This window comes from Thunnus thynnus, chromosome 12, assembly GCF_963924715.1.
Source record: "Thunnus thynnus chromosome 12, fThuThy2.1, whole genome shotgun sequence".
Classification (NCBI taxonomy): Eukaryota; Metazoa; Chordata; class Actinopteri; order Scombriformes; family Scombridae; genus Thunnus; species Thunnus thynnus.
The window spans coordinates 25,316,641-25,333,566 of record NC_089528.1 but is presented as its reverse complement, the minus strand read 5'-3'; the positions used below and the strand labels follow the sequence as shown (position 1 = coordinate 25,333,566).

Below are 16,926 nucleotides of genomic sequence, written 5' to 3'. Positions count from 1 at the left end.
AAAAAAAACATCCTGTGGGATTCAGAAATTGTCCTTTTGCCTCTCTCGCATAGAAATAAGAAATCTAAATCAATAAACCAAACATAAAACACTTCACATGCATACATTAGTGTTAGTTGAATTATAATGGATCTATCGTTCTGAAGGAGGAGACGGTTCCACGCTCATAACTCTGAAGCAATCTTCTAACTTTTTAATCAACATTTCAGAACATATTAACTGCTATATGTCATGCTGAAATGTTGATTCATACACATTAAAAATGTAACTTTGTCCCAAACTGAGTCAAAATTGAACCACTTTGGGTCAATATATAAATAAACAGACTGCAATGGAGTTATGGAGTGTTTAGATCTCTTCTGGTTTATCTGACGTTTACCTGCGAGCTGGCATATTACGAGAGTTGGAGTGTGTTTTTCCTTCATTTCTCTTACAGTTTAATCCTCGACTTTGAGTGTAAACGGTTGAAACCAATTGTAATTCTAACCTTAACCTCAAAGTCCTAACCTTAAGGGAATAGTTTGACATTTTAGGAAATACGCTTAGTTGTTTTCTTGCTGAGAGTTGGATAAGAAGATCGATAGCACTCTCACATCTGTACACTAAATAAGAAGCTACAGCCAGCAGCCGGTTATCTTAACTTTGTATAAATTTAAACCAGGGGAAACAGCTGGTCTGGCTCCGTCCAAAAGTAACGAAATCCACCTATTAGCAAAATTGTATTTGTTTAATCCGTACAAAAACTTGACCGTTTGCCAATCATCCCTTTTTTGAACCTTTGGACAGAGCGAGAGTTGTATAGATCTTCTGGTCTAATTCCTAGCAAGGAAGCAAATAAGCAAATTTCCCAAAATGTTGAAATTAGAATGGACTACAATGACCTTGCTTTGGAGCATCTTCTTTCATGACAAAATGAGGACATTCAGTCTTAATAGAAAAACCTACAGGACATCAAGGAACATTGGGAAGAGGGATGAAAATTTCCTCGCTTTACTTTGCGCGAGTCTGATCCTTTAACTTAAGAAACGAGCAGCGAAGATAATGTGACGGCATGCAGACAACTAAAAGCAGCTGAAGGCAGCGGGCTGATAGTGACAGCATTTATGATAATTGCTCCATTGACTTCTTTTTTCTACAAAGGTGAGGAAAAATGAGAAAATAAGCTACACCTCAGCATTATACAATCTATTCTGCCATGCTTTCTTTTGAATCCTTTTGCACCAGGCTGTGCAGCCAGCATGAGCAGTGTCTTCTCTACGTAATCTAGCTCTTAGGATGTGTCATCGGTCAGTATTATTTGCCAGAAATCCCCAATGGACCTTTTTTGCTGCTGTAAATACTACATGGCAGGGTTCCATTGGCATGTTGCTTGAAGCTGATACACCGTTGGGAACATTTCTCTCTCAAGTTTCAACTGGAACTAATGCCTTCTTGCTTCAATTTGCACCGCCTTGGGCAAAGTTTGGTTCATCTCTCTCTGTTTGCCTTCTTTCATTGATTTTGCATACATTTGTGCTGCTCCCTCTAAATGATTATATTTTAATTCTGTCTGAACGTAGGGGGAAGTGACACAAGTGGATTGAGAGGGAGAAAGAGGCGGAGTGAAGGAGTGAAAGGTAGATAAAACAGACAGAGGTGTGTGTTTATCAAGCGTTTCATAGTTGGCACACTGATCCAGGATCAATTGATGCTCTCAGATCAGTGGGAACAGTATGATCAAGGGAAGCCCGCGGTCACTGAACCCAGATCAGCTGTCGGATGGGACGGATAATTAGGGAGCTGGAGAGAATATTTGGAAACAGATGGGAAGATGGAGAGGACATGTGTGGGTGAGAGAGAGAGAGAGAGAGAGAAAGGGAGAGAGAGAGAGAGAGGGAAGAAGAGAGCCAGTCTCGTTGGATGAGAGTGTCAGCTAACTGTCTACAATGTGAAACAAATGAGAGAGAGAGAGAGGGGGCTGAATGATGGAGAGAAAGAGGGAGGGGAAGACAGAAGAAGAGGAGAGTGAACAAAGAAAGCTGAAAGACAGATGGATGGAAAGAAAAATGGACGCAGAGGGAAGCAGAAGGGAGAGGTGAAATGCAGATTCAGGTTGAGCCAAAGAGGGAGATAAAGAGATGGAGAAGCGATAGAGACAGAAATATGAAAATATTGCTCCGTAACTGATGTACTTTGCTCCGGCAACACAGGTTTCTTCCCTGTATCTTGCCAATAAAGCAAATTTGAATTTGAGAGAATTCAAGGTGGAGTGGAAACTTGGTTGGAAAGGCGTAAGGAGGCAGGAGGCTGATGAAAAAGGAATATATGTATGTGCACTCAGTATGTGTTGTGAGAGTATTCCCCTCTTCCCCCCCCTGAATGTTTGAAGTTGAAAGAGCATGAGAAAGATTGAGGGAGGAGGTGGAAGAAGAAGACGAGCGGGCGAAAAATAGCTGCTGTGACCGGATCAACAGTTGGACCTTTAGGGAGTATCAAGTCTCGAGTCTGAGCCGCAGACAAGACCCGCTGTCTGGTCAAAGACACAGACAAACACACAGACATGCTTTCCAACACTGATGTAGAAAAAGGTTTGCATACTGACAAGCATATTTTGTACTTGATGTGTAATCTTCTCGGCTGGAAGCCCTCCCGACACCACTCAGAAACCCTTCACCCTCTTGCACATCTATACACATATATAGAGTTGAGGGAGTCGTTGGTTACTGGAAGTATTTTTACTGAATATAAATTCCCCTTTCAAAGTGTTCTTTTAACAATATTTCCAATATGGCGCAACACAGAAACATGAGAGTCTCCATGGTAATTTAAGACACTATACTGCTGCTGGAGACGTTCCACTGTTATCCTGACCGTGCTAATCTCCACCGAACTCGCGAGCTGAAAGCTGCACTCGTAGCTCAAGTGCAGCTGTTTTCTCCTCTCTGACATCTGTACGCGCCAGATCTATTTTTGTCGGAGCAGTGTCTCGGAAGCATGAAATTCAATTGTGGTTGTATGTAATTGCCTATATTTATAAACAGTAGACTTGAAATTGATATTTAATGATGCATTTCATTTGTATTTGACTTTCTTTATGGGAGTCTCTTGCAAAGTTTGTGAAGCAGGAGAAGGAATTCTACCCTTTCATTTTGCTAATAATAAGAAATACAAATACGGAAAGATAAGTATTCCGCTGCACAGCTCTATTCAACAAACTTCTCTGCTTAACAACTCTAAACAATAATGGAAATGTGGCTGCTGAAGAACAGACTGCTTTAAGATGTTTCAGTTCTGACATGCCTTCAGTAGACATTTAATTTGGAGAAGTATCGAAAATGCAGCTTAACTGCTACATGGCACAGTTGAGTCCAGAGGTCAGGTGTGAAAATCAGAGCGAGGACAGATTCAAAGCTCTTTGTTGTTGAAAATGGAAATAAAACACTTCACCGTCGGTGCTAAATTCATCCAGAATTGAACCAAAATCCAAAAGCGAAATGATTTAAACTGTTGAATGTTTTATCAGTTGTCTACAAAGTGTTATCTTTATTTTCAGCTTGCTGTAAATTTAATCTTGGTGATTGGATGTTTCTTACTGTAAATGATCCTTGGTCATAGGTCATTGGTAACTCCTCTTTTAAAAGTGGCTTTCATAGATATTTCTATAATAACAATATATCAAATGACAGTAATAACAACGTAATATGAAAGGCATCATGTGTAGTGATGAACCTACAGAGATCTATCAGCCACTCTGCGGCTCCCCTCGGCTTTATGGAGCTTTATACCGAGTTTCAGATCATTGTTTAGCTGTGCGGCTGCAACTTTACGGTTTTGGTTCACTCTCAGCGCTCTCACAGTGTAATTTCCGGCCGCAACAGGCAGATGTTTTCAGAGAAAAAGCTCTCAAACTCCACTCTACACTACCGGCTCAGCACCAAATGGCAAACAGACACAATTAGTGACTAGCTGGTGAAGATGGTGGAGCATTTAGTGGAGCTAAAGAGCCAGACATTTCCCTCAGGAGTTGGTACAGACCAAAAACAGAGGCAAAAGAGTGCACATTAGAATTACTTTCACCAGAAATGACTTCAAATTAATGATAATGTTGCTTCCTTACTGGTGGATGTTTAAATAAGCAACTGTTTGCTTAAAAGCTTATCATATTATGGTGATAAAATGTCAGTGTAATGTTCATAACTTGTTTCCACTGCCCCCAAGTGGCCAAAAAATTCAGTTAATGCAGGTTAAGATTTTTCACAGGCTTAAACTTTTGCCTTTTTGTAAGACAATATTGACAATATGTAAGACAGTATCCTGGTCTTTTACTGATGTTCTTACACTGATATTCTTTTACTGATGATTCAACTTGGACAGTTTCATTTGTATTATTCCTAAACATGGGGAATAAAAAGAGTAAACAAGAGCATTCACTTTAGAATTTTAAAAATGTCAGTGCATGTTGAAAAAGTTGTAAAGTTTATAGTTTCGTGTCCATCTAAGCCCGTGAAGTGCTTGAACTGTCAGTCACCACGCGTGAGAGAATAAACATGAGTGTTACTTGCCAACTCTATTCCTCTACCCCACTACACACACACACACACACACACACACGTACATACCACACTCATCCATTAATCCACTTCATTTAAATACTTATAAATTCATTACATGCCTTCACTGCAGAAACGAAAGCCAAACAGCAGTGTGTGACCTATTGGCAGACTATTTATGCTGACCACAACACAGGCTAAGCAGCGCGAGGCACATGTACAATTTTCAGGGGCCTCCCGATCGATACACCCCCATAACTAGATATCATACCATTTTTGAAAATCCATCACACCTGTAGTCGCAAGCAATATACATCGTTTATAATGAAAAAAAGAATAAAAAAAAGATAGAGAGAGAGAGAGAATGAGAGAGAGAGAGAGAGAGAAAAGCCCCTAGTCAGAAAAGATTAAAAATGGGTGAGATGTAACGGAGAAAGACGAAGAAGAACAAGAAAGAAGGGAGATAGAGGAGAGATGAGGGGAAGAGAATTAAGGAGACTGATAGTTGAGCGCAGGGTCCAGGGGGCATGGATAAGTGTGTGTATCAGTGTGTGTGTGTGTGTGTGTGTGTGTGTGAGTGAGTGAGTGACCGTATGCCTCACACACACCCACACACACCCACACAGAGAGGGAAGCTCATGAAGACAAATGTAGTGACCTTGCTTAGTGATAAGGCATGAAGATAAAGTAGTATTGGATGAAATAACTGAAAAATACGAAGAGAAACAAAGGGAGGTGTGTGTGTGTGTGTGTATGTGTGTGTGTGGGTGTGTGTGTGTGAGTGTGGGAGTTCAATAGAGATAGACAGGAAAACAGACAGATGGAGAGATGGAGAGACAGTGAGGTAAAAGTGAGACAGAAATACACACAGGCACACAGATGTGGCTGAATAGTGAGAAAGCAAATAAACAGTAAAATAGGAAAACAGACAGTGACTATAACACAGCATGAAACTGCACACATACACACATTTGGACTCGCCCACACAATACTTCCTTCTAAAGATTTTCAGTATTAAATGACTTAACGAGTAATTTAACACCAGCAGAATCTCTTGTTTTTGCTGACTGCCAATGGTTGACGTTCTCAACCATTGCTGCAGTGATGTAAAGCTGTACTCAGGGTGTGGTCGTTCACTGTTGTTACAGGTGAAACAGAGCAAACCTCATCAACCAGAAGATGTCAGTGAAACAATGCTTTTCTCATTGGTGTTACTTTTCCATTCTGTATATGTAACTGTAGTCGACAAATCTGAGGTACTTGGTTTCTTGGATAAAAGTCAGCAGTCAACTTAATTTCTAAAAAAAAAAACTTGGTGCTCTCCACAGGTAAAAGATGTAGCCAATGCCTCGCTGAGATGTGACAGTCGCTACTTTCAAAAGGAACTCATGAGGTCGTATTTTCCATGTGTGAAGTCAAGTACCACTAAGCTTGGTGTAGGTAGTTTAAGTCATGAGAAGACTGTTGCTTGGCAACTGACTACAAAAAATGTCACCAAGATCCCTGTTAAAAAGACTTTCAGCGCCCTGGTAGCTAAGTGCCACATAACTGCAACGTCCCTGGTTCGACTCTGGCTTTCCTTTGGTTGCATGTCTCTCTCCCGTTGTTTCCTGTTTCTGCTTCTCGACTATCAGCTCTCCATTAAAGGCTGAGAATTCCTAAAATATATCTTTAAAAAACGGTGGCTGATTTGCTGTTTTGTGCATTTCGACATCTTGCTTATGAATGCAAAAGAAACACAAAGATAATTCACTTCCACTGGGTCTGACATCTTTTAAATGTCAGTGGGCATTCCAAGTCGTGAACTTATAAACACAACAAACACTTGGACACCATATGTAACACTTACAGTACCAATCAAAAGTTTGGACACACCTTCCCATTCATCTGAATGAGAAAATGTGTCCAGACTTTTGACTGGTACTGTAGCTTTATCTCAATAGAACGTACAGTGAATATATGTTTGCGATAGCTAGCATGTCTTAGAAAACTAAAAGCTATGATCGCATCATGTTTAGTAGCTAGCTAACAACATAGCGCTACAGTAATTGGTTTAGTCAGAACATTTTACTGTTATTACAGTAGAGAGATTAAAACTGTTGGATATGACTGAAGCAAAGACGTAGACTCAAAGCAAAATAATAAAAACAACCAAACACACAAGACACAAATAAAGTACAAAAAAGTAGTAAAGTGTTGTGTCATAGTGAAAAAAACCATCGATACTAGAACTATCTTGAACTTAACCATTTACCCCAACCATCCCTAGAAATTGTTCAAAATGGCTGTAAATCAGACAATATAAGCGGTTCTGTTGGCACTGCATGCATGGGGCCACTTTGGTCTGTTATGTACCTGCTTACCCTGTGCTGATTGTGTCAGGCCTTTAGAAACCTCCCTCCAGGCTACAGTACGTTCACTAGTAGCTGCAACTTACTGTTAGTTTAGCTGGCTCTTCTTAAACCTCAGCTCCTTGTGTTTCACAGATGAGGTTGAGGATAAGACAAAAAATAGTGCCAAGGTAACTTAAAACAACTTTCTTCTGTGGGAACAAATCTACTGCACTATTCACTTTACTTGATCACAACAGGTTTGTGCAGGCATCTGCTTTCTTTTAGTCTGATTGTTATAACTTTAGTTGGTATTTACAGAGATCCAATTCTGCATGATGGCACCACAAAACAAGGCTGAAAAGCCTGCATTGAGATAGAGAGATAGAGAGATAGACAGATAGACATCTAGAAAGACAGGCGGATAGACAGAAGGCAGGGAGACAGACAGCAATCACACTGCACAAACACCTTAGAGGTCAATGCTATCACGGAAACGAGCGGTTATTTCGTAGCATTTCATCATCATCATCTATCTCAGTCGCTTGTGCTCTCTCTCCCTCTTTCATGGCTGGATTTCTCATTGATGACAAAGCCATTTATGTCTCTCTTATGTTCCCCACTGCCTCCCTCCTCTTCATCCTCCCCCCCTCTCCCTTCCTTCCCAACCCATCCCTTACTGTCTCTCGTTCTCCTTGCTATTTATGCTTCTTCTGTTTTGTTTTTCTCAGGTTTTTTTTTTCTCTCTTGCAGTTTCTCTCGTCTCTCATTCTCAATTTGCGTCTCCCTCTTTGTTTTTCTTTGCCTTGTTCATGCTCACATCTCAGCTATTTTTTCCTTTGCTCTCACCTCATCTTAATCACTCCTCCTTCTCCTCCTCCTCCTCCTCTCTCCCTCTTACATCATTTTCTTTCTAAACACTTTCCCCCCCTCCCTTCTCCTCCTTTCCACTTTACCTTTCTCTTTTCCCATGATTTAGATTCCGCATTTCATCTTTCTTATTTTCCTTCTACCTCTTACCCTGCCCTCCACATCCCTTTTCTCCCTCCCTCGCATGCTTTTTGCTTTCTTTTTCTCCCTACCTCCCCTCCCTTTTTTCTTTTTTCTTTCATGCTTTCTTTCACTACTTTACCTCCCTTGTGTCTCCCCACCTCCACCTTTATTCTTCTCTCTTTTCAATCTAAAGTCTTTTCCTTAAATCTTTCCTCTCCTTCCAATTATCCCCTTTCTCTCCTCCACACATCCCTATTATTTTTCTCTTCTACAGTACCTCCCTGTCTCACCCATTCCCTCCCTCCTTTCTCTCACCTTCCTCCTTATTTCACCTGATTTTTCTTATCCATCCTCCATGGCCTTTTCCCCTTACTTCTCTCCATCACCTACCTCCTTCTCACCATGTGTAGCACCCTCATGTTTCCTTCTTTTCCTTCATCTCTTGTCTTTCCTTCCCTTTCACCTCCCACCTCCACACACTCTCCTTCATCTTTTCCCCTTCATCTTCCTCCTCTTCTTTCTCTGACCCTGTCCTCCTGACCCAATACTCATCCTCCTTCCCCTGTGTTCTCTTCCCCCTCCTTTCTATTTCCTCTCCTGTATTAGAGCAAGTAACCAGTGCACTGCAAATATGACAAAACTTTTAGATGTTTATCGCAACTTATACACTATATATACAAAAATAAATTACTCAGAGTTCAAGTTAGAAAAGTTTAAATTGCAGTAAAAAGAACCCAACAATTAAAATAAGTAAATACATAAAATAACTGAACAAAGCATACCTTATACAACTTAATTCTCCTTGAATAATTCATAAAGCAGATCATATATATATATATGCACATTTCTAATTATTGATATCCTTTTCTTTCTTCAGCACTGAGAGACAACCGCATCCAGCTGTACCGCTCGACACCCACTGAGCTCTCCATCACCATCGCCGAAGTGCAGCTGTCTGATGAGGGCGAGTACACCTGCTCCATCTTCACCATGCCAGTCCGTACCGCACGAGCCACTGTCACCGTGCTAGGTGGGTCAACCATGCACACAGACACACACACACACACACACACATATACCATTTTTTTACATCCACTTCCTCTGATGCTGCTGAAAAAAATAAATGTGCAAGTTAGGTGTGTTCCAATAGATGTGTTAAACAGCTTTCCTGAACATTAGGAAAAAAAGAACATGCTTTTGTAGAAAGTTTATAAAAAAATCCAGAATATGAGAAGCACATTTTGCCCATTTTTCATTATAATTTTAGTCAAATCCCTGTAGTCTTCAGGTTTCTGTAAAAGCTTTTCTTTGTTCTCACTGAGGGCCTAATAGTGCAAGATGACATTTTTGCCTTCCTTGTGTTCATACTCAGTCATGTCTCCTTTGAGACTGATTGATGGCTGTGCAAATCAGCTTGACTGCAGTCTATCTTAATTTCCCCTCCAAACCTGTAGGATTGTGACAAATTTGAATGGATGTTTTTAGGCTTTTGGCATTTTTTCTTATTTTCTCCTCAGTTGTCATGTTGTTTACAACAGTTTTATAATAATTCCTGTTTTTCTACCAAACAATTTCACACCCCACACAGAAATATCGCAAAATTACAAAATAGTTTGACTTTAAAATGATGAAATAATGGCTCAAATTCACCTTGATACACCACTGTGGCATTGTGTTAGTCTTAATTACCCACAGCATGTCCTTTCTCTCAGAGCTGTATGAAGTTTGACCCTGTATATGTCCGTTGTAACTGTAACTTGCCAGGAAAAGCTGCTTTCTGCGTGAGACAAAATACTGGTGCTCGAGCAATTTAGTATTGAACTTCCATAAATTTAGGGGACTTATGAAAGACCACTGCCCATAATGCAACCCAAGCCACCAGTTTGTAGGTTTTTAGGTTAAAATGTTGTAGTTTGCAAGCCCAAGCGGAGATAACCATGGTGGCATCATCAGTTATTTTCTGAAACAGAGAGAGAAGACATCATTATTATTATTATTATTATTCTTTATTAAAAAAGAACAATGCACAAAAAAACATTAATCTCAAAATGAGAAGAGATGATTTATGCTAGATTTATCTATTAGCTAATTTCCATTACCCAGGGACAATTTCCGGTCCCTGGGCAGGTACACACAGAGCAATCACCAGACGCTAAAAACATTAATTTACATGCAACACCATTACATAGTCTCTATCACACTAACAATTATACAGATAAATCTACAAGCACACATCAACATATAAATACCAGCACATTCATCCAGTGCAACTATAAAATTACAATTCATTACAATTAAAAATGTGAATCACAGTCAAATTAATGTCGACATGACTGGTTGCTCAGTATCCAATTTTTTTGTACCATGGGGAAAAAGAATGAAAGTCTGTGCAAGTTTCTAAGCTCAGCTGGAAGCATATTCCAATGTTTGATGGCCATAAATAAAAAAGCAGATTGTACAAAGGCAGTCCGCCGCAGTAGGATGTTAAGTCTGAGTCTAGAGCACATTGAGAGGTTCTGCTCATTTGCTCAGAGTGGAGCTGAAAAAAGCTCTTCAGTGGTGAAGAAGGAGCATTGTAAATTATCTTAAGTACCAATCGAACTTCTGAAAACAGAATGTGATTTTCAAAACTGATGAGGTTGTATTTGGACATTATGTTACAATGATGATGATTTAATGATTTCCTATCAAAAACTTTTAAAGCTTGTTTGAAAAGAATCTCAGTTGGTTTCAGTGCAGTCTTACTGTACTGGGACCAGCAGGACATGCAATAATGAAGATGTGAAAAAATCATAGCATGCAAAAATGTTTTTATTGCTTCTATTGTTAATGAGTTCCTAATATGTCTAAATTTAACAATGTTATATTTAAATTTTTTACTCATCTTTTTAATATGACTTTCAACTCAAATAGGAATCCAAAATCATACCTAAATATTTAACTTCATTAATATTTTTGATTATTTGTCCATTAACCATAAGCTGTGTGTACACAGTTTGTTTTTGTTTATTAGCACAATACATCATCACTGTTTTCTTTATATTCGAGGTGAAACATGAGTCATTCAGCCACTTAGCAACTTCATGAAGCATTAACAAAAGCTTAGTGGCCACTTGTTCAGCATCTCTCCCATGAGTGTATACGACTGCATCATCAGCATACATCTGAATATCGACATCCTCACAAACGGATGAGAGATAATTGATGTATATTATCTATTGATCTATATTCATGCATCTATATTCATGATGCATGAATATAGATGTTTCATGCTTTTTGGGATTTTCTGTTATTTTTGTACTGATGTCAGATGTCTATGTCAAACATAGCCAAAGTTACAAATCCTGAGGTGTATGTAGAAATGCTCCCTGCAAGTCAAAAGCCCTTAGCCTGCTCTGATCGCTTTGTTTGCAATGTTACCTCTACTTCCTCCTCGTGATGACATCAGATTGTTCGCACGGCCCACAAATGGCCATCTGTTCTGTAGCCTTTGTTGCTAATATTGTCGCTAAAGCTGTTCCATGGGCTGTTCACATTGTCCACTCACATATTTCGGAACAGATTTCGGTTCAAACATGTACAGATGTATTTGAGAAGCTTATATTTTGAGTAAAGGACAAGAAAAAGAAGTGAAATCCTCCTACTTTTTGTCTACGTAGCCTCCAGAGCCAGCAAAGTTCTGTCAAGGGGCATCTTCTGGAAGCTGGCCAATCAGAACAGAGTGGGCCCATTGGGAGGTGGGCGTTGAAGAGACAGGAGCTAACAGGCCTGTTTTAGATAGAGGCTGAACTGAGGGTCTGCATAAAGGGCCAGTATAAGATAACTGTAAATGATGTAAAGATATTCCAGTAGAACCCACAATATAATTATAGACCTGGAAATGTGCCTGATACATCCCTTTTAAACGATTATTCTGCCAACCTACAATGACACAGATGAATTGAGAACAAGAAAACCTTCAAAATATTCCAAAACTTACTGTATCCCTCTCAGAGTGCCGTGAAACAACATGCAATGACTCCTCAGCCTTCCTTGTAGACGCCTTCATCCAGTTTGATCCAGATTGTTGCTTACAGTGTTAACCTTTGTGTAAGGTTATGACCTCATATAACTCTAGCGTAGAGATAAACTGGCTCCTCTCATCTTCTCTGAGATGGATGTTATTACCTATGTGTGATGCTTCCCTGCAGCCAGCAATAAATTGCGGTCACACTGTCAGTGGTGCGTGAGCCTGTTTATTGATTGCATTTGGGCTAATCGTCTTTGGACCCCCACAAACAGTCTTTCAACTATTGATTTTTATTAGTCAAGTTGTTATTGTTTTTCATTGTCAGCTAATTCTGGACATATTTCATGGTTTCACTTGAAGATGAGAACAAAGCGTGCTTGGCAATACAGTTATGCACCAACTAATGGCCATGCAACCACAATGGATGCTTACTGTATACATGGAAGAGACAGCTGGTCTGATATTCCTGGGAGGTTGTGGTGCGCAGATTTACAGCCAACATACCAGGGCATCCAATGCCACTTTTTAATTGTTGTGTAAATCTAAATCATTCTTTGTGCTGATCACATAAAACCTACATTAATTTATTTATTCAACAAATAGGTTTTCACTGCTTGTTTTTGCACACTTTCTGTATGGATAAAGAATCATTTCAGAAAGGTTTTGTCAGATTTTGCCATTTTCACTCACACAGTTTTTCTAATTCAATACATCATAATTTGCCAAGAAATTCTCGGATGGAAACCAAGCTGCAGAGGGTTCAGCCTAATTCTCTTGGAAAATGCACTTAGTGGAAACAAGAGATGCTAAAATTTTGATATTTGGGGTGGGGCAGGGTGGTTTATGTTTATAACGGCTGATCTGTAGCGGACAGGCCACAGGGTTGTTACTCAAATTTGAGCTTTGTCAGTCACAAAGTATGGAAGCATCCTTAAATAAATCATTTTTTTGGCAGTGCTGTAAGTATAGTGAAAATAATTAAATGTAGTTGCTGTGGACAACAGCATGAGCAGAATGCCTGAAATGTTAATGTGATGTTTGTGTGTGTGTGTGTGTGTGTGAGGGGGGAGGGAATGGTGCGTTGAAGTAAGGGTGAAGGCGGGTCCACTTTTGCTTTTTAAATTCAAATTAACATGGGAATCACTCCTCCACATTTCTTCCAATTTTGCAGTAATTGTGATTCAAGCATTTTTTATTTGCTTTAATTGACGGCTGTGACACTGTATTCTGCCTTTAATAAATATTTCATGACCCCTGAGAGGGAGCCAAACCATCAAAAATGTATGGTAAAATGTCTAAAACGCACAGACCCCTGTGGGAAAATAAGGCAAAGATATTGAGTTTTGGCACAGCAGCGTTCATGTGTGCGTTTTATTCTTGTTTTGACATGTGCGAGGATTTGACAGGCACATACACAAACACAGATGTGAGCACACAACTGCTGAATATGGTCAGTTTTAAATGCATGTGTGTCTGTTAGTGTAAAACGTGTGGCATGTCTCTCTGCTCTCTCCTGAGCTAACCAGCGCATAATTTATAATGGCTTTATTCTCTTTTATTCTCCTTGTTGAGGAAAGGGTCTCGACAGGGCTTCTCCAGCCGATTCTATATGTGCAGTATTATTCCCTCATTAATATTCAATGCTACTTTACTGCCAGAGAGCTTCCGCACACAGTGCACTACATCAAATACTGCTACATTAAAAATTGACCACATTTTTATTTTTTTGATCTATACCTTGGTTAGTTCATAGCACTTTATATTGGTACTTCACTGTCCGTCCGTTTGTCTGTCCATCTTCAGGGGGTGGACAAAATAAAAGGAACACCATGCAATATCATTTAATCCAATACAACTATCTATTTATCTATCCATCTATCTATCTGTCTGTCTGTCCATCTTTTCCCTCTCCTGTCATTCTCCACTCCCATAATATTTGTAATATTTTGCAAATTTGTTCAATTTTCTGGCCTGAAAATTTTCAATAATTGCTACAAAATCTTGTCACTTTTAATTAAAAAATATATCCTACAGTACCAGTCTCCTTCTTGGCTTCTCTTTGTGCCTCCCCTGTCCATCTCTGACTTCCTGTCTAACTCTCTCTGCTTCTACCTTTTCAGCTCGGTGTCTTTCTCTCTCAGTCCATCACTCTCTTTCATTCCCTTAATGCACGAGACTGTGGTATGTGGTAGATGGCAAACTGAATGTTCATTATTTTCAAAAACAGAATGACGGTTAACTCTGCCAACAGTGGAGAGAAGTGCCGCCCACAATGGCTGCAGATGGAGCATTGTGAGAAAAGTTTGATTTTCCCCAACTCTCAACTTCATCTCTCAACTTCCCAACTTAGACCATGATGGTGATGAAGACAAAGTGGATACTGAAATGGACAGAGATTCCTTCTACTGCTTGTGTTGTTTACGTTTTAGGTTGTACTCCAAGTTAAAGTAGTAATTAAGCAAAAATGTTTCTAATTTTAACTGATTGTGCTGGAATTTGGAAGAGCACCCTGGGAAAGGAAGATGTATCATGATATTTTGGTTTGGCTGGGGGCTGTCTGGTGTTGGTTAGAGCCAGTTTGATTCTGACCTTTGGTTCATTTTATCCTTCTGTCCCTCCCAGTCTTTTCCTGCAAACTATCACACAAGGCATCAGTGTCATTCTGACTTACATCCTGACTTTTAACTAATGAATTCTGGGAATCGGATTTAATAATCTCTGCAAAATATAATTTACTTGACATTATGAACTGACTAGAAGTACTAACAGTCACACAATACTATTTACCAGACTCACTCAAATTGTAGAAATGCCAAGACTGTCAGAGATAATGCAAGCCTCATGCTGCTGATTTTAAAGAGATAACACTTTTTTTTTCACTGAATTAATTGCATTTTCATGTTCATCTCAGTAGGTAGCCTGAATCTTTTGAGTCTTCATTGCAAATGTTGGAAAACGTAACATTTATGCCACCAGTACTGTTGTACTGTTCACTCAATGAAGGATTTTATCATTTTCTCTGTTTGTCTCTGTATTCAGCTTTTGTAAGAGTCTGTCATTTGGACTTACTACAAATGTGGTTAGCATTTCATTCAGATTCATCACAAGATTGATAAGTACTTAGTGGCTGACCTTTTTGCAGTGCATTAATAAAGAAAAAATTATATGTTACCATGGAATTTCAATATGAAATATGTACTACTAATGGCATTTTGCAAACAATTGAGACATTTTGCAATGAATTATGACTTCAAAAACCTCTTTATTTGACAGCACTAACAGTGATAAATATATATGACAAAGCCAGACCACTCATTAGCAAAGAAAAGACATTAGTATATTTTTCCATACAACGAGGAAGGCACCAATCTGATCCAATGAGTCCAATACTGACCTTGTTAGAGAACCAAGCCACATTAAATCCAATTTGTCTTTCAATATTCGTATAAAACTCAGCGTTTCTGTTATCATTTACATTCATTAAGTCATGGCATGCCAACGACTGAATTTTTAGTGCCTCAGCAATCCCTGCTGTCATGTTACCTGACATAAAAATCATTCCAATTGCTGGATGAAAATGAGATTTTGTTTGTTTTTACAAGAGGTTATTGGTATTTGGCAATTTGTTGTTCTTTATTGTCTAATTCTCCAAACTAAATTACAAAATCTGCCAGTGTCCTTTAAAACAACCCATATGGGCATTTTTTGATGTGATGCTCCTGTCATCATGATGACATGTTTTTTTCTAGTTGCTTCAAAATCTGTTGCGAACTACTTGTTTAAGGTGAAGGAAGATTGTGGTTATGGTTCAAATAAACCAATGTTGACTGTTCATAGGAAACAGGAATGCCAACAGCGATCTGCTACATCAAAGTCGGGCCTGGACACTGTAACAGTGTTATGCTTTTTCTACCTTTCCCTTTGAGAGTCATTATTTTCACATCCACAAGTGGTCGCAAAAATCATAGAAATATTCTTGTGGACTAGCTCTGATGGACAAATGACGAGGCAGCAGGTCTGATGTTTCTGGAAGTTCATAGTGAACAGAAACCTTACAGACATTTACTGTAAAGGACCAGTGTGTAGGATTTAGTGGCATCTAGTGGTGAGGTTGCAGATTGCAACCAACTGATAACCCCTCGCCCTCAACCCTCCCTTTCAAATATGTAGGAGAACCTACGGTGGCATGAAACTTGCAAAAAACGTGCAAGGCCCTCTCTGGAGCCTGTTTGGTTTGTCCATTCTGGGCTATTGTAGAAACATGGCAGCGCAACATGGCGGGCTCCATGGAAGAGGACCTGCTCCCTATTAGATATAAAGGGCTCATTCTAAGCTAAAAAAAACACAATGATCCTTATTTCCAGGTGATTTTACACTAATGAAAACATACTTATGAATATTATATTCCATTTCTGCCTACAGAGCTCCCTAAAACTTACACACTGGTCCTAAGATCATGTAGCACATTTGTTTCTGGAAGGTCATGGTGAACAGACACCTTACAGACATTTAAGATAGTGTAACACCTTTGAGCTGCTGTGCTATGACTCTGAACCATTTCTGGGGCAAATAAATGCAGGCCTGAATCCAAATTTTTATCCCACTGGGTTTACATCAGAACTTTCAGAATGTATCAAACTTTGCTGTTGATGTTTCTCCCACCCCCTCAAATTCAATACACTACAACTTTGCAAATATATGCAGTACTTTTTCCTTTTTCTAGTTACAAGGTGAGCCCTGCAGCATAAAAGTTTTCTCTTTCTCTAACTCTCAATGTCTCTCTCTCTCTCTCTCTCTCTCTTTCTCCAGGTGTGCCCGGTAAACCTCAGATCTCAGGCTTTGAGAATGAAGTGCTGGAGGGGGGCAAAGTCACCCTGACCTGCACCAGTACAGGCAGCAAACCCCCCGCCAGGCTGCGATGGTACAAAGGAGACCAGGAGCTGGAAGGTGAGAAATGCAGGGAGCGTGTGGACACACTGTGAGTGAGTGTGTGTATTGCGGGGTCAGAAGATGTGTGCTGGGCGTGTCTGTTGTTGTACTCTGGCTTGTTGACTCTTGCTGGATC

The 16,926-nt window shown here is 39.6% G+C and overlaps 1 protein-coding gene across 2 annotated transcripts in view; it reads left to right on the top strand.

Moving 5' to 3' along the window:
* Positions 1-16,926, top strand: part of cadm3 (cell adhesion molecule 3) — a 92,450-nt gene that overhangs the window by 46,646 nt on the left and 28,878 nt on the right. For both annotated transcript variants that reach the window (XM_067606575.1, XM_067606576.1), the window contains exons 4-5: positions 8,730-8,882; positions 16,671-16,808. In XM_067606575.1, the coding sequence (XP_067462676.1) occupies positions 8,730-8,882; positions 16,671-16,808 (291 nt within the window). The remainder of the gene's footprint in view (positions 1-8,729; positions 8,883-16,670; positions 16,809-16,926) is intronic.